Raw genomic sequence first — 23,501 nt, 5'->3', positions numbered from 1 at the left:
TTATCTTGCATATTATGATCACGCAGCGTTTCATCTCTTATGTTATTTTCTTCGTTGCACGGTTTTTGATGCTCACAAAGTGAAACTGAAACTGAATGAATACCTAATGTAATTCATTTAAAATCTTCTCAGGATTTGAATTGTTTAAATTAATTTCAATTGTGTAAGAAGTAAGAAACGTCACGCATGGTAAATTCCCAGTCTGAAAAATCTAATGTAGAACTATTGTTTCCCAGCGGAGGCAGACATGGTTTGCGCCATTGACTTCCCAAATTTACATCTACATACCTTCCCGGTCTGTAGTTACACTCGAAGAGAGCGAAACGATCATTTCAAAGGAAGAAGTTATGCACTGAATTCCATGCACGCGCGCAAATATAATTTTTTTTTGAAAACGGGAAAAACTCGTTTTGCGGATAATGCGGCGTGCTACTTAATGACAGGAATTAGTTTTATTTTAATTTTAGCATACACCCATTCAAAAGAATATCGTGACTGGAACAGCAAGCGAGTTGCAAATCTGACATACAATATAAGCGGGTAAGAAGTAAAGCTAAAAGGCTAAGAGGTAAGGTATGCCTATGCATGTCATCACGCAAATGTGCGTGACCATAAACGTGTAGACCGGTAGTCATGCGTTGAATGCCACAAACGGCCATGCCGTGACCACCTCAAATTACATGCACACAGCACAGCATACAATATGTAAAAAGTAAAACTGTTAACATTTTTCAGCATAGAATCATCGTCATCATGTCGTCTCTCTGTCAGCAGCTCTTCTTTTCATCATACCTGCCAAAGTTTATTCCGAGGTTTATTCTTCTGCACATCATATTCTTATCACGTCAACTTAATCGATTTTCAATTTAATTTTTCGAACTATTTTTCTGAGCTAAAGTAAAACCAATGACCTCTCCACAGCAACTTTTAACGATCTTTAAGGTGGCGTTGTTAATTTTTTAATCCACCGTTTCGTCTTTGCGGAACCATCATCACCTTCATTTTTTAAAACACGGCCTCTGACATTCCGATATCATATTCTTAAAGCCCTTTTTATTCTGAATTAAATGATCGTTATGGTTTCTTTCGGGTTTCATTAAGAAAATTCCTATTACGGACCTGACTTTTTTTTAAATAAATAATATGGTAGGAAGCTAAACGGTTTAAATCATCTACATACTTAATAGCAATGCAATGTGTGAATTGATACAACAATTTAATAGAAAAAAAAAAAATCCTTAGAATCGAGGGTGGGAAGATGCCATCTGCAGTGTTTAGAAAATAATGGAAATATTTTCGAACATATGCCCTAAATTTAGATGTATTATTCAATTTCATTTCTTTTTGTATTTTAATTCTTATATTTTATGTTAATTTCATTTGATTTCATGTTTTTTTTTATTAAATAGGTAGATAATATAAACCGTAATGTCTCCTAGCTAATTATTTAATTAAAAAAAATCGTTGTACAGGTCTGTAATAGGAATTTTCTTAATTAAGCACAAAAAAAGTTAAACCGCAATTAAATTTAAGAATTTGATATTGGTTTAAATTAAACAATTAACGTCGCCTTAAAACTCGCCTTAAAAAGCATTAAAGGTTGCTGTGGAGAAGTGACATTGTTCTTCCAATGAGACGCTGTACGCTACGTAGATCTTTATTAGAATCTCTTTAGCACTTTTTCAAAATGAGAAAGTTACTATTAAATGAATTTTTAGGACGCTTTTCTTTATTCCATAAAATGACGCTGTTTTGCTCATTTTGTGAAAGGTTACATTTTTAAAACATATTAAATTCTTTCCAAATTTTGCATAAATTGAAGAAAAACTATGCCACCCCATTTAAAATAACGTAGTGTGAATCAACAAAATACAAAACACATTACTTGAAATGGCACTATACAGGGTGACACTTTTAAAACTTTCAATGGGCGATATCGTTTTTTATATTAGAGGTATCACAAAATGGCCAAAACCGTTTCGGTAGAATCGAGGGGGAACCAAAATGGTCATATAAAGAAGGAACCAACTTCAACCTCGTACCCCCCGCCACCCCCATGCCTAAATTTTGAATTGTGACGTATCACTTGTGATACATCATTGGAAAGCTCTTAAAAAATGCTTTTCAGAAATACCATACACTGGTACATTTAAACTGCCCATTCACAATTTATTACACTAAAATTTGAACTCCGCAAATAAACAACTTTTATTTAATAAAATGTTCAAAATGTTCACCGTTTTGTTCTAAACAATACCACAAACGGTTTTCAAATTCATTTCTAACATTTTTAAACACTTCCTTGGAAAGTGAACTACACTCCCTGACTATCCGGTAGCGAAGATCATTTATGGAAGCTGGTTCAGTTTTGTACACAACCGATTTTAAATGACCCCAAAGAAAGAAATCCAATGGTGTCAGATCTGGAGATCGTGCTGGCCATTCTATAGGACCTCTTCGTCCTATCCACTGTCCCGGAAATTTCTCATCTAAAAATTCACGAACAGCCATAGAGTAATGAGGAGGAGCCCCATCTTGTTGAAAATGTATGAAATCTTCAATCAAATTCATGTTTCCGTCAATTGGATTTATTTGATTCTCTATTTCATGAGTGATGAGAGGCTCGACGGTATTTTGTAGCATGTTTAGGTAAGTATCTCCAGTTAAATTTCCTTCGATAAACAGAGGACCAATAATGCTATCACCTAAGATACCTGCCCAGACGTTAATTTTTTGGGGCCGTTGAGTATGCCCCTCGCGAAAAAGATGAGGATTTTTATCGTCCCAATACCGGCAGTTATGTTTGTTCACATTTCCATTTAAAAAGAATGTACATTCATCACTAAAACAAATGTTTTTCACCAGTTCCGGATTATTTTGAATATTCTCGGTCATTATTTCACAAAATTGGATTCTTCGATCGGAGTCGTCTTCGGTTAGTTCCTGTACAATCTGCATCTTATAAGGGTAGAATTTGTGCACCTTAAGAGTTCGTCGTACAGTTTCTCGCGAAAGTCCGGTCATAGTCGCTGCTTTTCGAATAGATGATGTTGGGTTTGCACCAAAATGACCTAAAACTTCAATCTGAGTAGCTTCATCCATTATTCTTGGTCCGTCTCTTTTCTTATTTTCCACTGACCCAGTTTCTTCAAATTTAGTCACTAACATTGCAACATAAGTGTGACTGACACGTCGTTCTGGGTGTCGGGCATTAAAAACAGCTGCTGTTCTAAATGCAGATCGCGCTTCAGAACCATAGATGAAAATAATTTCAACTCTTTCGGCTAACGTGTACACCATTATGCAATCTTTAGTTAAATTCAAAATTTGTAATTTTCTTGCCAAGAAATACTAAAAACGAGACTAAAATAATAATAACCGATCAACAAATAAAGCAATAGAAAATTATTATTTACTAAAAATTGCTGTCATTGTTTTTCCAAAGCATCACTAGATCTAAGAAATTTTTTTTATTTCAAACACTGACAAATTCATCAAATACTCAAATTACTCATTTTTATTACATAAATTGTGAATGGGCAGTTTAAATGCACCAGTGTATGGTATTTCTGAAAAGCATTTTTTAAGAGCTTTCCAATGATGTATCACAAGTGATACGTCACAATTCAAAATTTAGGCATGGGGGTGGCGGGGGGTACGAGGTTGAAGTTGGTTCCTTCTTTATACGACCATTTTGCTTCCCCCTCGATTCTAACGAAACGGTTTTGGCCATTTTGTGATACCTCTAATATAAAAAACGATATCGCCCATTGAAAGTTTTAAAAGTGTCACCCTGTATATAATATACAGTGATATTTATTAAGAAGTAGACATAGGGATTTATGTGTATTGTTTTTCCCTGTGTCTACTTTTAAATGACAAAATATCTTCTGAAGGGCGCCTAATTTTATGCAACCAAAGTAACTTCTTAGAACAAATAAAGATCTGGCGGTCATATTAATTAATTTAAATATTGTTGATTCGGCTTCACAGAAAATAGATTCCTTACGCAGTTACGCTCCTTAAACTGTTACCGGCACTATATCAATTGACAATATCAACTTTTTCTTCAGATGAAACATCGCACACGAACGAAAATATAAATACGGAAGCTAAAGCAAAAATATTCAAAAAAATAAATCTGTCTCGTGTAATAGATATACTCGTAGGTGCCCCATTAGCGCATAAAGAAATGTTTTTTTCCTAATCATAAATTCTCAATTATACACCGATTTCGTCTGGGAAACGGGAAAACACTTGAATAGATACACAGGAACTACGAGGGCGGTCGCGAACCTAAATTGCCGAATTCATGGGAGCAATGGCGCGATTTCGAAAAATCGAAACTGCCGATTTTGTTATTATTTTTACCACCCGCACGTTAGGGAGGTATTGCATCGGGATAAAAAATGATCCCCCCCCCCACTTTTTCTGACGGAAATGCACGTTTTTAAGCGCCAAGAATCAAACAAAATCTCGATGATGTCGGTCAGTCTGTCGATACTCTAATTTTCGGCTAAACGGCTGACCCGATTGGAATCAAATTTGGTACACATATTCTTAGACATAAAAGGGCAGAATCGCGCAGGATGTTATTTGAGAACGAAAAAAATAAAAAAACTGCTATTTTTTGAGCTCTACAAGATACCGTTGTAAGAGTTTCAATACAAATTAAAAAAGTACACACTGTATTGAGTAGCATTTTTTATTACGCATACAACGATGTACGGCACACATAAGAATACAAAACTCGGTAATTGTTCGTTTCAACAGGATGGTGCACCCGCGCACAATTTGCTTATCGTGCGAGAATACCTATCGTACAAATTTTCTGCGCAATGGAAAATATGTCCAATAAGTATTCTCGCACGATTAGAGCGTTCTGCGCTGGTGCACCAGCCTGTTGATACTTTCATTTCGTAATAAAATAGCTACTTAATATGGTATATGTCGAGGTATATGTACTTTTTTCTTTCTCGGAAACGAAGCGTTGTATTGAAAATCTTTCAAAAGTGTCTTGTAGAGCTCAAAAAGTGGCAATAAGAAAGTGTTGGGGGCAAAGTTGCCCTTTTTTGTAGGTAAAAAAACGCATTTCAAATTTTTGAGAAATCTTTAAAAATATCAAATTTCTTTTTACATTCTCCCTAGCTTAATTAAACGGTCGGAAATGGGCGTTCCCCGTTCGCACGTTTTTTCTGAATATGTTATCAGAATTTCCATAACACGCTAGATGTAGAAGCTACATACTACTACTTTCTTATTTCTTATGGACGCCATATTGGATTTTCAGCAAAATAATGAATTTTAACTCTAATACCTTTATATAAATTGGGTGGTGACTTGACTTGCGTCACGCATCATAGGGATTTCAATGTAAAATTCATAACATGCCATTATTGGCTCCCCAAATTATTTTAGAGCAAAAATGTATTAAGGTTTTTTGTAGAAAAAAATTTTTTACGTCAATCAACCGTATTAGTTTTCAATTTTTTGCATAATAAAGACCGAAAATTGGAAAAATAAAACCCCTACCTTTTTCAATAATCTGTGATGCCATGGAATTTTCTAAAACAAAAACTACGCCAATATCCGTCATGCCATGGAATGTCTGCTATAAAACAAATGAAATTCTATCAAAAAGTATTATATTTAGAACAGCGAATTCAACATAAAGAAAGACCAAATTACTAAAAACGGTTTCCTAATATAACAATTTACAATAAATGTTCGAATACCATTAACTGCAATACAGTAACAAGTCGATCATAAAATCCATTGCGAACTGCCGCTAATTGATAACTGGATATCTTTTTGTTTTAGAAAATTCCATGGCAACGCAGATTGTTGAAAAAGATGCGGGTTTTATTTTTCCAATTTTCCGTCTTTATATGAAAAAAAACTGAAAACTAATACGGTTGATTGGCGTAAAAAATGTTTTCCTACAAAAAACATTTTTGCTCTAAAATAATTTGGAGAGCCAATAATCGCATATTATGAATTTTACATTGAAATCCCTATGATGCGTTACGCAAGTCACCACCCTGTATATTATATGTCTAATAAGAAACATACGTAGAATAGTGTTCAAATAAAGCCATACAAAAATATTTCCATTTAGGTCAGACTTATCATTTTAGTGTCACTATCGTTTTAGGGCAATTCCATTCAATGAACGTAAATGAAAACGGTATAACGAACATAATTTTGCGGGAGTTGTATCAATCATCCAAATGGAATAGATTTAGAATTAGGGTAAGGTCAGTGGAAAAAAGAAATTACTTAACGCGTTATGCATCTGCGAAAAAGAAACTTCCTACTTATACGATATTTTCAAAATGGCGATCAACCGGATCAATACAGACACTACGCCAGGGATTATTGATTAAGTCGTAGCAGAACCTGTCCGCTGTATCTGGGTATAAACGTCAAAAACTCATTCATAATACAAGATTGCATTTCGAATATGTTATTGAACGTGTATTAGTTAACAATGTAAACCATCATATTAGTAGAAGCCTGCAAAACACCGTAACAAAAATACGACAACGCCGAACCATTGAATAAAAACACTATTTTTTATTCAATGGCCGAACGCAATTATCAAACACAAACCTAGCAACATGAATTAATAGACGACCCATCACCTTCACTGCAATGTTTGATACAAAAATTTGAGGTGCGCATCAAAATATGGGACATCGTACGCATACTATTACGCCAAAATCACGTGCTCGCGATGAATACAGAAACGCAACAGGAAGACGGACAAACGGACGGACGAAAATGAGCAGCACAAGAGGGATCTTATGTGACTGTGTTTTGCAACTTGCAAGGTTTCAGTCGTACAACAAAAGATTTATGGCAAAAAACCGCATTTGAAATTTTTGAATAATCTTTGGAGAGATATCAAAGAAAAACTGAAAATGTCAAATTTCGTCTTCATGTTTCCTAGCTGAAAGGGACGGTTCGCGTTAGCACCTTCTCTGGGCACTTTTTTTTGGAGAATCTGAATCTATCACCTGTCCATCGGAGAGACTTGCGTTCGGCCAATCGGAAAACTTAAACTTTTTTATTACAGGCAACTTTTGATTCTCCATAAAAAAAGTCTCTTGAGTTTTTTTGATATAATGTATACTTTACGAAATATTTAATAAATTCGAAAAAAATCAAGATGGCGGCCATTTTTTTCCAAGTTCCACCAATGCGACAAAGTGCGATTTTTGAGGGGTTAATAAGGACCCTATTGGGTACTCATTTCCGCAGAGATCACTTTGTTACTAATTTTTTCTACCTTAACCACCTATTTTGACTAGCCTAATATAGAAAGTACCGCAATCATCCGCCATTTTTGGGCAAATTTGCTGACAACTTAAAAAAATTTACAAATAAAATCTGAATAGCTGTCATTTTTTATAATCTAATTTCATTGTATGTACTGTCATGTTTTATAAAAATATATACAGATATCTCCAAACAGGTGGAACAATCCCTAACATTAAAGTTACTAGAATCTGGTAACTTCCGCCATTTTTGGGCAGAAATCATGCGTTCTCTCTCTAACACACGAGCCCAATGGATTGTGGTACTTTCTATATTTAGTGACTTTACTTGAATCTAAAAAAGTGATGTTTCTGTGAATTCCGCTATATTAACCTAACCAAAAAATACCTGGTCTTTAATGGATTTACATATAACTATTTTACCTTTCAAAAAATTTCGCATGCGTCGGACTTTAGGATTGATTAAATATTTTAGTATTTGTAATCATGTAACATTTCGCCCAAGTTTTTATGTAGGAAAGACAAAGAAAAATACCTCAAGGTGTGTCGTTGCCGCTTTGGATAACGCTGCAGCACCTATGCGGGCATTTCGATGCGAAGTGTATAGTAAATTTTAATCATATCTCTTTGTTCTGCGCTTGAAAAACTGAAAAAGGCATTTCCGTTAGAAACTTCTCTGTCGTGTGAGATCACTCAGGGAAATAAAACGGTTGTCGGAATAAATATTTTTCCAAAGGTTAATAATAAAAAATTTGCCTCCTGTGAGGTTTGAACTCACGACCCCTGGTTTACGAGACCAGTGCTCTACCACTGAGCTAAAGAGGCTTACGACTTCGGACGATTATGAATCAATAATATGCCTGAACGTTATTATATATTTAATAACATAAGACAAAAGAAACCCTCCAATTTTGTATATAAAAATTTGTATACAGGGTAGTACATAATATATAACTGACTAAATTAGGTTATGAATGCGAATTATACACTCCCATTTATGTGTGGTAGGTACCAGTGGCGTAATACACTATCCTCGCAAAAATTAAACCTGCTGCAGCCCGTCTATTATGTAAATTTAAAGGAAAACAAGTCATTCAAGTAAAGAACAATGTAGTTTTGTAAAGTCATAAAAAGACGATAGGTTTTTTAAAAAATGCGGAAAGAAGGCCTTCGACAAAAAGGAAGATATTGCCCTCCCTCGATATTGCCAATGCCGAGGTGAATGGAATTGATACCTACTTATGGTTATTTCGTCATTTTGTTATTTTTGAATTCTGTTTCGCAAAGCGTATGCGTACTTTGCTTAAAATTTACGTTTACAAACTATAATTATGTAAAATAGAATTCTTACCTTTTGATCTTAGGACTGTTAGGGGCGTCTCGGAGTACTAAAGCTGATCCGTTGACATCTGAAAAGAATTACAGGGTTTCTTAAATAATAATAACAAAAAGGAAAAAAACAAGTAAACAATTTTAAAAATAATTCTGCGTCCTGTTATTCTAGCACTACCATTTTACATTAAGACAACGTTGCATGGTCGGATTGAATCGGCTTTTCAGTGTCAAAATGAAAATAATTTAAAATTAACAATATTGGACAATTCCAATGTATTCACTGACCATGATTATAATTATTAAATAAACAAATTGAAATTCATACTATGCACAGTGAGAATTCCCACAAAATACGTTTATTTTAAACTACTTAACTGTCGATATTTTTTTATTTATTTACCGTCTTCGAGGTAAAAGATAACGTAAATTTAATTACGTCGTTTATTTATAACAGTAATTACAATTTATCACTCACAATTTATATCATAACAAGAACGCATCGCAATAGGAACTGAACTCGAAACACAATTCCATTTTGTAGAATGTTCTCGAGTTCTCAAACACGATTTAGAATATTCTCGCACAAACACGTAGCATTTGGCGCCTCGATGTCTATCGAGATTCCTGGAATGTTCGCTACAGTAATAATACACATTCACGAAAAAATTCAACTTCGAGCATCAGTACCAATCATTTTCAACAGTTAATTCAAAATAATTTCCTTTCTCGCATGTAGGTACGCGGTACTGTCAGTAAATCGCCTTCTGAACAGCACAAATTTTGTATTTGTAAAATAAAATGGTAAATTCTGAGCTAAATTAAGTAAATTATTCTCGAAATTACTAATACTTGTATTATTGTATAATAATTTTTGAAGTGGGCAATTCCCTTCCAAATTGAATCATTTGGCCCCTTGTTCTATTTAAAAATTTGTGGAATATTGCAACAGAGGTTAAAGTAGCAAGAATTATTTTTGCATAAAAATTGCCCCCCCCCCCTCCATATAAAATCGACTGCTTTTTGATTTTTGTTATTTATTTTTTTAGGTGGGGGACAGTCGACTATGATCGAGCTGCCTGTTTTTTGTATGATCTTACCGGTCACTTCCCTTTCGGTTCCATCCAACTGCACCGTCTTCGATTCGTATTCGGAATGGTAATCATCATACCCACCACTTGGTTCCCTTTGCACACACTGTTCAAAATTTCGCGTACTTTGGAATAACCAAATTTCGTTCTTTAGATCACTGACGGTTTTCCTCATATAATTTTCATTGCAAATAATTTCGCGTTTTAGATCTTCCAAGTAGGAATCGTGTGCAATGGCAGATTGCGTTTTTTGTACTTTAAGAGTCGAAGTTGAGGTTTGAGTTGACTTTGTTTCTTTAATTACGTTCTTCATTTTGTATTTGCAACTGATAGTTACCTGCCTGATTCTTTTACAATCGTTTGGCTTGAAATTGTCGCATTTTGTTGCCCCAAGCGTTGTTTCTTTGGGGCTTTTCCCACTTTGTTCATTGGAAGGTTTACACCGGATATTTGTCAGTGAGTTTTTTGGTCTCCTTTCTTTGTACCTGAACTGTGGTATACACTGGACATCCTCATCATCTGTACTAATATCGAAATAGGGGAGCTCCTTGTCAGAGGAGCTCGGGTTTGAAAATTGAGTGTTCGGTTCAAAATGTTTGATAATTTTTACCTCCGATTGTTTGCTCCTTTTATTCGGTAAAAGGTCTTTTTCGCAGCGCTTTGCTCTCCTTTCCGCAAAGTTCATGCTTGTAAACAAACAGAAAATTTGAGGTTAGGCACAATTACATTTGGTCGGTCCGGTTCGAAGTGTTTATTCTTTGATTCGCGAATCGGCCAATACATATCTCCTTGCTTGCCACTTTAGTTAACATTAATTAACAATAAAAAATATTAAAAACGAACAATTTAAAACAGAGCTAATGAAACGACACGAAAAATTTGACACAACTAGCGCCGACAAACGATTCTAGTACTAACTAAATGGTTCTTTAGAGCAAGAGGCACTGTATTACCAACATATACAGTGTGTCCCCGGAATGATCACTATACGTGTAAATAAAACAAATGAATAATTATTATTACCTGTCGATCGATCGCCTAAAAGAAAACTTTAATACAACATTTGCTATGGCTAGCACAGATACCGTCCGCACACGTGGTCGATTCTGCCGTTTTACGTCGTGTACCAAATTTGATTCCAATCGGTTCAGCGGTTTATCTGGAAATGAGAGTTTGATACACTTGCACGTGCGCGATTCTGCCCGGAAGCTTTTCACTCTTCCCTTTATGTCTAAGAATATGAAGAAGCAGTGAGAGTACAGACTATGAGGCGCCATTTGTGTCAAAATAAAACCTGTGAAATATATATCAATATTTGAGAAATATAAAACATTTAAGCAGATATGTATAAAATTCCATTAGATATATGTAAATTTTCTTTGTATATTTAAACATATAATTGATTATACATATAAGAAACAGCAGTGGTATATATATAAAGTTGAAACTAGAATATTATATAAAGTCAAGTTCCTAGAGCGGCCGTATAGTGGCGCTCCGTGAACTAAAGGACGCGTACGTCGTGTTGTATCTGTTACCTTTATATTACTACACTACACTTTGTGTTGTTTTTAACAAGTACAAGGTGGTAGGATATTTGTGTATGACAGCTGACAACATAAAATGAAATGGGTGTGTCATATGATCACCGATGTACGTTGCCTTACGTCAATGTGCGCCACCATGCGGCCACTTGACGAACGCGACTTTATATTACGTTTTATTTAATTATATATATATATATATATATATGTTTCCTGCTTCCTTTTGTATATATATGTATATATATATATTAATAAATAGATTTAATATAGCTATGAAAGAAATCTGTCCATATCTAACCAAATTTGATGCATATCTGCCTAAAAATGTTATACATCTGAATTATCTACATATATTTCGCAGGTTTTATTTTGACACAAATGGCGCCTCAATAACAGACGGACCGACAGAACAACAGACAGATATCACGACAATTGTGATCGGATTTTGTGCTTCAAACGTGTACAAAAAGTGGGGGATCATTTTATACCCCAGTATAATACCTCCCTTACTAATGTGCGGGTGCTAAAATTGTTTGAGTCTTATTCTTTTTACCACTCCCTCGTTATAAGGGAGGTATTGCATTGGGGTAAAAAATGGTAAAAAGGGCCCACCAATTTCTTACGAATTTCCGAACGCAACCCAGATTCAAATCAAACATACCCACGTGACACGGTGTCAATTTAACCTCAATAATTATTCTATTTTCTATCACGTTATAATTTGTTGAATTAAAAATATGAGTGTGTTACCACCAGGCACGGGAATTGACAATTTAGATACCGAACAAATCAAAACTGTAAGTTAATTACAACCCAAAACTTTTATTGACTATTTATTTCAGTTTAAAGACTTTTTGATATCGTATAACAAATTAACAGAGTTGTGTTTCAAAGACTGTGTAAATGACTTTACCAGCAGAACAGTTAAACCTCAAGAGGTAGGTAACGAGTAACTAACAAGCGTCGTAACGAGTATCCGTTATATTTTAGGACAAATGTTCCTTAAATTGTTTAGAAAAGTTTTTGAAAGCGAATCAGAGGATATCACAAAGGTTCCAAGAGTTCCAAATGGTAGCGAATGAAAATGCGTTAGCAGCGGCACAAAAATTGGGCCAAAAAGTTTAACATTTTATTGTAACTAGTCACACGTAGGAAGTGAATGTTTCTTAAACTAAATTAAATTTAATTCATATATTAGCAGCATTTGTTTCGCTTCTCTTGGTTCATGTTACTTAGGCAGATGGAACCGGGAATTTTTGGATTGTGGTAGTTGCAAAGTGTGCTCTTAATCAAAACTTGTATTGCTTCATCTGTAAAGAAACTGATATTACTCAAGTTCGCTGCATATCTGCCGAGCTATATGTACCAATATTTGTGTTTTCCTTGGCAGATGTTATAAACCACGCTTGAATATTATGTTGTATGCAGAACTGTGAAATGTGTGCTGGTATTATAGGTAAACAAATGTCTCCTTTATTTGCTAGTAAAATTATAGGTAGCGGCTGTCCATTTGGCAGTTCAACCTTTCCACGTAAGTCGAGAAGCCACTAAAAGTGGAACAAAAAACATGAATGATAGATAAAGGTTTACCAACTTTTTCCACTGAGGTGAAAGTTTCCGGTCTTGTTAGGTCAAATACAATGGCAGCTGCTGATCTGCAATCACATGAATTTTGTTTACACCGTGGTGTAAAATGTCTTGATGTGCTTTTGTTTCATTAACCTGTACCTCATATTACAATTAGCAATGAGAATAACTATATTATAGTGATCTTCTATAATAGTCGAGATAATACATAAAAACATTTACATCAATCATCACAGATAGCCGCCCACTGCAAAACTGGTTGCCTGTGAGTTGTACACAAATTATATTTTCATCTCTATATCTAGCCCATGCGAAGAAAAAGACATAAATTTTGTAGTGGGCGGCTACCTGCAACTGTTATTATACTAAACGACATAGTCTGAAACCAAAAGCTTCATGGGTATACTAGCTTGGTACAAGTACACTTATTGTATGAAGCAGTGAGTGAGGAAAAAAGGCGCCATTGCGTAAAGCATTTACAGCCCCTCCTCCACATACAGAAAAAATCTTGTGTAGGTATTTAAAAAATGTGTGCCATTTACCATATTCAAAATTTGTAGGTACCCCAGTATAGCAAAAAATTCACCAAAAATCTATTTGATATGAGAAAAGGACGAAGGTCATAAGGAAAAAGAAATAAACATACGCATATCTATAGTAAACGCTGGTTAAAGATCCGAACCGTTCGTGTCCAGAAATATCCCACATTTGAAGAGTAATCCTGGTATTATCGTCCCATACAAACGTCTTTATGGCGAAATCTGCTCCAATTGTTACTTTGTAGAGAGACGAGTAAACACCTGAAATTTAACTGTGGTAAATATCATAAATTAATCTACCTATTTTTAAAACGATAGGTATTTTCTATTTGCCTTTATTTTGATTATTATTTATATCTACATAATTATGAAGAGGTAACATTTTGAGTAATGAACAACTCCTTTCTCATATGTTTTTTAAGCCAATATATTAAATTACAACTGTGGAACTGATGTAAATAAATTTGCAGAGTGCACTAATGTTCTGGATTTATAAATCTATAGATTTATATATAAATAAAAATGGATCACCGAAATGTATGTACAGTTATAACTTCAGAACAACTGTACCAAATTAGATAATTCCATTTTTATTGTGTTTGTTATTACTAGGGCAAGGTTTGTATAAAAAATAATTTTCAAAAAATTGTACGGAATCAATTTTTCTCTTTTCCATCATTTTAAATCGCAATGTAACTAATAGATGGCGCCAAAGCGAGATCTACTACTAAAGTCAGTTGCACCGTCAAAGTTAAGCATAACTTAAATACCATAGCAACGATTGTCTCAATAATCGTTACCATAGATTTTAAGTTGGACTTAACTTTAAGCAAGGCTTAATTTTGTTGGTGCAACTGGGCATAAGGGCACCGTCAAAATTAAGTATTCCTTAAAGTTAAGCATAACTTAAATACCATAGCAACGATTGTCTCAATAATCGTTGCCATAGATTTTAAGTTCGACTTAACTTTAAGCAAGGCTTAATTTTGTTGGTGCAACTGGGGCTAAATATAGAAAGTACCGCAATCCATTGGGCTCGTGTGTTAGAGAGAGAACGCATGATTTTTGCCCAAAAATGGCGGAAGTTACCAGGTTCTAGTAACTTTAATGTTAGGGATTGTTCCACCTGTTTGGAGATATCTGTCTATATTTCATATATATAAGAGTATATATGATATATTTTTATAAAACATGACAGTACTATGAAGTTAGGTTATAAAAAATGACAGCTATTCAGATTTTATTTGTCAATTTTTTTAAGTTGGCAGCAAATTTGCCCAAAAATGGCGGATGATTGCGGTACTTTCTATATCTAGTGACTTTAATCTACTACGGCTCTAAAAGAATCCATACCGTCGACTTCAGGCGAGGGGGAAAAATAGACTCAAACGTATCAACGTATGCCCGCGAAGGTTTTTGATGTAGTAAACGTGAGCGGGGTGAGGCGACGGAGCTGCTGAAACCGTGTTTATGATCCGGAAGTGGGACATTGTCTGGTAGTATATAATACATTGATACCATAATGTAATCTGAAGATGATTTTTTTTTAAATTTGCCAAAATGATCGAAGATGAAAGTTCGGCATGACGAAGAAAATCGCTCGAGCGGTTTCTTCTTCGTTTTCATGTTTTTCCGTATAGGCAAAACGCACTATGGAGGGCCAGTTATTTTTCGGTCCGTAGCGGGAGGTAGGAGAGGGCGCGCAGTGCACACGTGAGGTAATTTTTAGGTAAAGTCATCAGTTTGAACGTTTGTAGCGGGCGAAGGGGGGGAGAAACCGTGCACTAGCACGTCCAAGTGGGTTTTTGGGAGAGTTAAACTGATTTTTCCTAGGAAGCGGGGAGCTGCCACGTCGAAACGAAGAGGGGGGGTGGGTATCTAGTTACGGTTTTTGGTGTGGATGGATCGAGAAGGTACGAGTGATGATTGTACTTTATTAATAAACTTTTTTACTCTAAAAGACACGAGGGAACATGTCGTCCGTAATTTTCTCGAAAACATGGAAAGACCCCTTTGGGGGTAACCGTGAAGTCGAATTTTTTTAAATTTTTGCGAGGGATATATGCACGGTTAAAAAGTGGGTGCGTATGTATAGGTGGATTATCCATTTTGCAATGGACCCCTCCGCCGAGATGGATAGAATTTTGACCTTCAGGTCGCTTATAAAGGATGGAAAATCTAATGATTTTCGAACAAACGCGTTACTTTCGACGCGGGGAGAATTAACATTTTCGAAGTCTCCCCCTCCCTCATCCTTGATATTCCCAAAAAGACCAGAGCTTCGCTTACAAAAACTTGGTTTTATTTATGACAATGGCAATCTATAAATAATTTATTTGTGCAATGTAGCTAAATGGTAATTTTCTATTGTGTTCACTCTCTGTGACAATTTACTTATTAATGATATCGAATGGGATCATCTTTAGATACAATGTACTTTTGGAACACAGCTGATACGAACTTTACAGCCACAATATTGATTTATAAACAAAAGAATGCTAGGAATGCGTTCAATAAATTGATTTTTCTAGGAATTTCGAATATGCGCTGCTGGTGACAGCAAATTGGTATACAACTTTGCAATCTTTCAAAGAAATTAAAAGTTCATACCTTCAGTGCAACGTTTGATGATAGCCGTTTTTCCTAAAAAATCTTAAAGTAGAAAGTAAAAGTGATAAATAATTTACGTACCGACACCAAAATCTCCAATTACGACTACTTTAAGTAAAATTTCCTTGGTATCATATAGTGGAATTAGGTTCTTTTGCTCTTGAAACATGCTCATGATTATAAAAAAACGACGGGATTTTTAAATGTTGACAAAAAATACGAATTTCAGTGCGGCACGACAGAGGTATAAGCGTACAATTTGAAGCATTTTTCGTAAACACTGAAATATGTGGCGGTAAAATATTGGCGCCATCTATAATCGACAACAATGACTGAGGCCTGGACGAGTTCCTTGGTCCAGCCTGCATACATCCATCGCGTCACAATATTATGGAAATCCCTCTCGACAGTTTTTGAGAAATTCACTTTCGTCTGACAATTTTCGAGATACTTAGCCAGATCTTTATTTATTTAAAAAATATTTTTTTTGTTGCATAAAATTAGGCGCCCTTCAGAAGAGATGTCATTTAAGACAGAGAAAAACAATACATACACCTAAATCCCTATGTCTACTTCTTAATAAATATCACTGTACGAGTATATGTCTCGTTCTGATTTTACCTTTGCTATTTGCGAGTGGTCTCTCACGCTACACCATGATCGAGATATTGGGTTGTGGTTGGTTTCTTTAGAATACCATGAAAGATAAAACGAATTCCCAACCCTCTCCCCCTCCGACCGAAAAAATTATGGTTGCTAGAAACCAATAATTTTATGAGACCTATTAGAATGTCATAAAGGGTAGAACGTGGTGTATAACACACTCCCTCCCCCCAATTTCAAAAGTTTTACTTGGCACCCCACTGTACCTACCCACATAGCAGAATACATTGATAATAATAATAATAATAATATATTTTAGTGCATAGACCAACAAAACGTATGTATAGCACAAGTCAATTAACAAACTAACAATTAGGTAACAATTAAAGATTAAAAAATTCACTAGTGGTGTAAAATGGGTTAAGAATCAGGTACTTTAACAGGTTTTGTTTGAACAGTTTTAGAGTGTCACAGCCTTTAAGTAGTGAGGTAGCTTGTTATACATTTGTACTCCAAGAACCATGGAGAGTTCGCGGTTAATTGTCTTTTAAAAGTGGGGATTTGAAAAGGTCATTATCACGTAAATTATAGCTATGTGTGTCCTTGTTCCTAATCAGTTATGAGAAAAAGTGAAGATTAATTTACAATTTTCAAAAATTAATAAACTAGGAACGCGTTAAGATTGCCAGATCTTTAAAGAGACCTCTGCACGAATGAAATTTTGACACCTTTGCAATTGTTCTTATAATGCGCTTTTAGGCAATGAAAATAGCATGCGAGTGAGTAGACGAACCCCATAGACATATCCATATGTAGGATGGACTCCCCAAGCGAGTGGTATATATTAACGAGTTGATTTAGAGTTAAGACGCGTCTGAAATTCTAATTAGGTATTAACCGAACTCAATCTAGCTGCGAGTTTGGAGCAGTGTACGTTCCAGCTTAAGTGGTAGTCAAAATGTAGACCCAAAAATTTAGTGGTGGAAACATCTTGGCAGAGTTGTGTCCTCTATTTGTAGAGCGACAGGGTTAATGGTTTTTGTGGGTGATGAAAGACGAACATAATTGTTTTGCTTGCATTTAGAACAAGTGAAGCTTCCTTGAACCAAACACTAAGCTTATACAAGTAATTATTGCACAAGTTTGTGAGTAATTTCTCGTCCTTTTATGAGGACACCAGCAATGACGTGTCATCCGCATATAAGAAATGGTACTTCTGTCCCGAGGAAAGTGGGTAGAGCATTTAATATACAGCAGAAACAGCGTTGGTCAAGTAACCGATCCCTGCGGGACCCCAACATTTGTAACTTTATTCTGAGATTTAAATATTTGCTTTGGTGCCGTTTACTAGCCGGTATAGAACAACTGTTCCCTGTTGTAAAGGAAAGAAGAGATCCAGCTGAGTCCAACACCTCTGATGCCATATTCTCCTAATTTTTAAGAAGCAGCTTGTCAATGTGCGTACGCAATCAAAGACCCTTGTAAGGTCACAGAAGATCCCTATTGGACATTCTCCGTTGTCAATGAATTTAATTAGCTTACAATAAAAATTTTGTAGAGCGTCTGTTGTTGAGCATTTCGGTGAAAACAAAACTGTTGTTTCGACATTAGTTTGTGTTTTGTAATGAAGTTTGAGGCGTTCAAGGAAAACAATATTCAAATATTTTAGAGAAAGTGGAGCTGAGGGCTATAGGACGATAATTGTGTAGACACTTATGATCTCCTTTTTTATAAATAGGGATAACGTTATTAATTTTAACATTTTTGGAAATTCTCCCATGCTAAATGACAGATTTATGGTGTCACACTATGCGTTTTTACGCTCCCGCTAAAACGGATGCGGTTTGACAGGATGAGATCTACTTGTCACACTATTCCGGTTTAACGGGATGCGTTTTGCTATATTTTGCAGTCTAAGTAGTGTCATGTCTCAATTTATTGTTAAAGATGGTTTGGTGCGCTTGAGGCGGAGGGGCTATTGCGAAAGCAGATTATATTGTCAATATTAGATTGATCCTTTTAATTCAGGACGAGAATCTAATAATAGGTTCGCGAAGTTTTTATGAAAAAATTCGAATGAACAAGAAAAATTTTTTGTATATTACCGAATGTCCAAAAATTCAATTTCTACCCATGATTTCTCCCTACAGCTTTTATCTACATACTCTTTAGATTGTTTTTTCCCACAGTGCAGTTTTTGCATGCACGCACTCGATGAAATAACCGACATCAAACATTGTAAACCTAACAAGACACCCGGTTGCAACGCTCAGTGTGACAACTGATGACAACCAACGTGCAACAACACGTGGTTCATGTCATTGGGGTTGTCATGTCATCCTGCGCAGCGGCAGCAGGATGCGGTTGCATCCGGTTGGTGCGGCGAAAACGCATATATGTGACTAGTACCATTTAATAACGTGTGATATTATCATCCCGTCAAACAGGAGCGTTTTAGCAGGAGCGGTAAAAACGCATAGTGTGACACCACACTAAGGTACCTATGTCAGTGGGGATATTTTGATGGTAAAATTTGTTTTTTAAGTACTGGTGGTATCCCCTCCGGGCCGGTTGAGTGTTTATTTTTTAATTTGGAAATTATATTTATTTATTTATTTATTTATTTAACCAGAAACCATGACAGTTTATTTATTTAACCAGAAACCATACAGAATAAAAATTCCAATTACATGGCACTGGGGCTCTGAACAAATATTAGGACTAGGATCTAATTTTATTTATTATTGAATTTCGGGGATCGTGAAAAAAGTCGATATCATTAACTGAGGATAACTTATTTAAAGCGATCAAGATCTTAATAAGTGGGGAAGTTGTGTTGTTAACTACAAAAATAGTATTATTTTGCCTTAGCTTAACAAATGGTACCTTAAGCTTAATTTCTTGAAGTAATTCGGAAGAGTATAACAAGTTGTGTAAAATTTTGAAGACAAAAATTGTGGAGGCAATGTACCGTCGGGTTTCTAACCTCGTTATATCTAAGCCGAAAGTACTATTTAAGTAATTAAGCTGGGTACCGTAAGAGATCAAATGTGGATAATTTTGGGTTGACCTAAAAAACATTACTCGGATGAACTTTTTCTGCACTTTTTCAATCATGTCTGAGTATTTGAGAGTTTGAGGAGACCAGATACATGCAGCATACTCCAGCTTGGATCTAATAAACGCATTATATAAGGTTAGCATTGTCTGTATATTCATGAAATTGAGTGTATGCCTGATAACGAAACCAAGAAGTTTGTAACACTCATTTGTTAGGTATTCAATGTGTAAGTTAAAGTTAAGGTTGGTATTGAAAAACACGCCCAGGTCCTTAACGGAGGTGACTCGTAGTAATACCTTTCCATTCATCTTATAGTCAAAAAGTAAGGGATTTTTCGATCTAGTAAAAGTAAGGACTTTACACTTATTGATATTTAGTTTTAGTTTATTTTTGATACACCACTTAATTACTGAGTTAATGTCCTCTTGAATATTTAAACAGTCACTTGGGGATTGGACTTTATTAAAAAGTTTTAGGTCGTCCGCAAATTAGTAGTGCTTTTCGAGTTTGCGACGACGTATAAGGACTAATAAGTTCACTAGTGGTAAATGGAAGCGAAACAAATGTATGGGGATTATTGTTCATTTTTGGGATGTAATGTCGGTTTCCGCACATGCACATTCTAGGTGGGATTTTGTATATCAATAGAATGTGGAATAGCATGTCCGATGTATGTGCAAGGGATGTAAGTTTTGGCGGACTTCACATAATACATACTGTACACGGTGTCCATTTTTCGAGTGCCCATTATGGGGATCTCGCTTACCTTAAGTTAAGGGATAGAAAGTTGGTTAAATGGGGGCAAAGTTGCGAATTTCCCTGCTAAATAACCTTCTGAAAAGAAATTGAAAAAATCATCAATAGTTTTGAAAATATCGCAAAAAAACGAAACTTTCTGATTTTCGTTTTTAATTTTTTCATGATAAACTAGTCGTACTAGACATTTCTAATTAACACATTATATTCGAACACTTTTCAATGGAGATTTCGAATGTGGCATCTCGTTTATTTAACTTTTAAGATGACAGAGAAACACGTGGCAACTTACTTTTTCTTATGGGCGCCATTTTTAATTTTGAGATTTTCAGATTACGTCTTTTTTCCTCCTTACGACGATATATCACACATGGTGGTTCAGTATCACATTTTTCCTAAAATACAATTTTTTATTTTTTGGGAAGAGTGCTTTGGAAAAACAAAACGTTCTTTTATTGTGAACCAAAGTTTGACAGTTTGATGCATACCTACCTATGTCCGGTTGCAGCGTTGGCATCAGGGAGCTAGATGTGTTGAGAAAATTCGATTTTCATGTGAACAGAATTGAACCTTCGTTTTGCAAGAGAATTATAATTCAAACATAAGAATAAATAATATTTTAGCAATAAAACAAGCTCAAACGTAAATGACACTGCTTGAAATAAGGCAACATTTTGTTCACAACAAAAGAACGTTTTGTTTTTGCATAGCACTCTTCGCATAAAATGAAAATTGTATTTTTAGAAAAAATGTGATACTGAACCACCATGTGTGATTATATCGTTGTAAACAGAAAAAAAGACCTAATCTCAAAATGTCAAAATCCAAAATGGCGCCCATAAAAAAACTAAAGTTGCCACGTGTTCCTCCGTTATCTTGAAAGTTATTAAAAACGGGATGCCATATTCGAAATCTCAATTAAAAAGTGTCTGAATAATGTGTTAATTAGAAATGTCTAGTACAATTTGTTTACCATGAAAAAGTTAAAAATGAAAATCAGAAATTTTCGATTTTTTGCCATATTTTCAAAACTATTGAAGATATTATAAATTTCTTTTTAGATTATTATTCAGCACGAAAATTCGCAACTATGCCCTAATTTAATCAAGTTTCTATCTCTTAAGATAAGCGAGATTCCCATAGTGGCACTCGAAAAATGGACACAGTGTATACGTTTTCGATGTGTTATGTACATGCATCAGACATGCTTTGTAAATTGGTATACTAGCAAGTGGATATACTGTGATACCATAATTCCTCTTCTCAAAATTGACACTTTTTTAAATTTACTTGTTTGGGGGCCTTGACTTTTTATGAAATTTTTTATTCTAATTTATTCTTTTTTATTAGTACCGATTGTTCTAGGGGTTTTCTGTTAACAAATATAGGACTTTGTGTCATCATAAAAAATAATGCATTTTATTAATTTTTATTTTTTCAAAATTTACAAATATTTGCGCTATGGGTACACAAATGAAGTGTAGTAGTGTGTTACCAGTGTTACATAGGTTTTAGAAAAATAGGTATATACACAAAATTGTTATCATAACAATAACATAAACAATTTTAGTTGCGAATCTAGCACACTTAAAAATTCAGCTTCCCTTTCTGAGCCTTCTTAATTTTAGCTTTTAATTTTTCTAAATTTACGCTTGTATCGGATGCAGAAGCTTTGGTCGTAGACTGTTCCTTAGGAGGTACAAAAGCTTGATTTCTTTTCTCTTCCCTAAGTTTCGTAGCAATCATTTGCTTCTCAGTCATTGCCTTCTGTTGCTTTATTCTTCTCTGTTGGGCGCTCAAGAAATATTCACCACTTTCCAGCATTTTATCAATCTACAATGAAATAATTCTGTTAAATAAACGTTTAATTCAATTAGTACCATTTTTACCTTGCTTTCCATTTGACGAGGCGGAAACGGTGTATACGGTCCTTTTTCTCGTTTCTTCTTCGGCTGTTTACGCTTGCTGATATTTTGATTGACAAATTTAGGTAAAAACCGCTCCCAATTTTCATTCTTTAACTTCGGATCTTTGGCCAGTTCTCTTTTGATCATTAACGCTTTAATGTTGTATATGGGATGTACGTTCTTCATAGTGTCTTCAACGATCTTTCTAACTTGTTGCAGACCTTTATACGGTCCCAAAGCAGAAACCGTCTGCCCCTGGACCAAGACATAGCAGTTTGTTAGAAGTTCAATTGACTTTAATGTACAGCCGTTAGGACCGATTAAACGCAGTCTGCGCTTAATAAATTTATCCTTGTTTGTCGTTATTTTACCAATTTTGATAATATCGCAACCAACGTCGTCTTCAAGGACTCGTTTGGCCTGCTCAAACGGAACACTACGGGACATTAATTTAATCATATCCCTGGCTTTAATAATGATATACGGATCCCAAGTCTTTCGTGTCGTCCTTACCGTCATACTGCCTTCGACTACGTCCAATTCGGCTTTAATGAAATGTTCGCCTAGTGTTTTTTCAACAAGCGGCCAGATTTGTCGTAAGTACTGCTCTCTATATTGTGGAAATAGGGTGGCAAATGAACTTTCTTCCAGTAGTCCATGTGGGTTGTGTTCCGCTTTAAATTTGGGTAGTTTCATTTGCCAAGCATTTTCAAGTGGTGCCGTATGGGACGGTTTTTCTAATTCGACATCAGATTCGGTCATATTTATAATTTGGGTTTGAAATTAGCACACTTTTTGAATCTTGCTGAGACTTCACTTACAAAAAACAATACATACCTAACCTCACAATTCGCGAAAATTCATACCCTCAAAAATCAGAGCTGAGGCAACGAATACACTATCATTATAGAGCGGCACATACACTATGTCTGGTATAGCCTCGGGTATAGCCTAGCCGTGTAGGAGACAAAACACTTATTTTAATTAATATCTAAAAAATGTACGTCAATTATGTTCTAGATTACGATCGCCCTTTTGATTCTGTAGTCTCCATCGTTGCAATAATCACCGTATATGTAGCTTCCGTAATTTCTGTATACTTTTTGGAATAACCATAGGGGCTGTAGTTGAGGCAGCCCATGTGGCTTCTGTTGCTCCTGTTCTTTTGCCCTTAATGTAACCCCTAACTTC

At 35.2% G+C, this 23,501-nt stretch overlaps 4 protein-coding genes and 1 non-coding gene across 6 annotated transcripts in view; 1 reads left to right on the top strand and 4 right to left on the bottom strand.

The window, feature by feature from the left end:
• Window positions 1-10,601, bottom strand: part of LOC116169034 — a 39,044-nt gene extending 28,443 nt beyond the window's left edge. The window contains exons 1-2 of the mRNA XM_031485065.1: window positions 9,713-10,601; window positions 8,632-8,689 (exon numbers count right to left, since the gene is read on the bottom strand). Of these exons, the coding sequence (XP_031340925.1) occupies window positions 8,632-8,689; window positions 9,713-10,388 (734 nt within the window). The 5' untranslated portion in view covers window positions 10,389-10,601. The remainder of the gene's footprint in view (window positions 1-8,631; window positions 8,690-9,712) is intronic.
• Trnat-cgu lies at window positions 8,034-8,105 on the bottom strand. The gene has a single exon. It is a non-coding gene; the product is annotated as a tRNA-Thr (tRNA).
• A 1,197-nt stretch (window positions 10,602-11,798) lies between the features above and the next one.
• LOC116168707 (mitochondrial import inner membrane translocase subunit Tim9) lies at window positions 11,799-12,447 on the top strand. Its single transcript, XM_031484657.1, has 3 exons — window positions 11,799-12,044; window positions 12,090-12,185; window positions 12,238-12,447. Exons 1-3 carry the CDS (start codon window positions 11,985-11,987, stop codon window positions 12,370-12,372), a joined length of 291 nt encoding a protein of 96 aa, XP_031340517.1. The 5' UTR covers window positions 11,799-11,984; the 3' UTR covers window positions 12,373-12,447.
• Window positions 12,355-16,158, bottom strand: LOC116169033 (ras-related protein Rab-32-like). The gene is made up of 6 exons (XM_031485064.1): window positions 16,065-16,158; window positions 15,984-16,016; window positions 13,481-13,634; window positions 12,842-12,902; window positions 12,614-12,794; window positions 12,355-12,557 (listed from the first exon to the last, which is right to left on the bottom strand). The coding sequence occupies exons 1-6, from the start codon at window positions 16,156-16,158 to the stop codon at window positions 12,442-12,444; spliced, it is 639 nt and encodes a 212-aa protein (XP_031340924.1). The 3' UTR covers window positions 12,355-12,441.
• Window positions 16,159-21,816: 5,658 nt separating this feature from the next.
• LOC116169519 (KRR1 small subunit processome component homolog) lies at window positions 21,817-23,188 on the bottom strand. Of its 2 annotated transcripts, XM_031485633.1 has the most exons (3): window positions 22,824-23,188; window positions 22,293-22,730; window positions 21,817-22,236 (listed from the first exon to the last, which is right to left on the bottom strand). In XM_031485633.1, the coding sequence occupies exons 1-3, from the start codon at window positions 23,070-23,072 to the stop codon at window positions 21,991-21,993; spliced, it is 933 nt and encodes a 310-aa protein (XP_031341493.1). In that variant the 5' UTR covers window positions 23,073-23,188; the 3' UTR covers window positions 21,817-21,990. The 2 variants fall into 2 exon arrangements, with proteins under 2 accessions (XP_031341493.1, XP_031341492.1); XM_031485632.1 differs by having other exon boundaries at window positions 22,293-23,186.
• Window positions 23,189-23,501: the final 313 nt, after the last annotated feature.

The sequence above is a fragment of the Photinus pyralis genome, unplaced genomic scaffold (genome assembly GCF_008802855.1).
Source record: "Photinus pyralis isolate 1611_PpyrPB1 unplaced genomic scaffold, Ppyr1.3 Ppyr1.4_LG4, whole genome shotgun sequence".
Classification (NCBI taxonomy): domain Eukaryota; kingdom Metazoa; phylum Arthropoda; class Insecta; order Coleoptera; family Lampyridae; genus Photinus; species Photinus pyralis.
Note: the sequence above shows the minus strand (reverse complement) of the source record. Positions and strands in the feature narration are given on the sequence as shown.

Excerpts from the sequence above, each read along its gene's own strand:
- LOC116168707 (XM_031484657.1), top strand. The coding sequence starts at position 11,985 with ATGAGTGTGTTACCACCAGGCACGGGAATTGACAATTTAGATACCGAA. Across the intron at positions 12,045-12,089 it reads ATACCGAACAAATCAAAACT|TTTAAAGACTTTTTGATATC; the intron begins GTAAGTTAATTA and ends TATTTATTTCAG. Across the intron at positions 12,186-12,237 it reads GAACAGTTAAACCTCAAGAG|GACAAATGTTCCTTAAATTG; the intron begins GTAGGTAACGAG and ends GTTATATTTTAG.
- LOC116169519 (XM_031485632.1), bottom strand. The coding sequence starts at position 23,072 with ATGACCGAATCTGATGTCGAATTAGAAAAACCGTCCCATACGGCACCA. Across the intron at positions 22,237-22,292 it reads CTCGTCAAATGGAAAGCAAG|ATTGATAAAATGCTGGAAAG; the intron begins GTAAAAATGGTA and ends ATTTCATTGTAG.
- LOC116169033 (XM_031485064.1), bottom strand. The coding sequence starts at position 16,158 with ATGAGCATGTTTCAAGAGCAAAAGAACCTAATTCCACTATATGATACC. Across the intron at positions 12,795-12,841 it reads CTTTCACCTCAGTGGAAAAA|TGGCTTCTCGACTTACGTGG; the intron begins GTTGGTAAACCT and ends TTCCACTTTTAG. Across the intron at positions 12,558-12,613 it reads CAAGGAAAACACAAATATTG|ATGAAGCAATACAAGTTTTG; the intron begins GTACATATAGCT and ends GTTTCTTTACAG.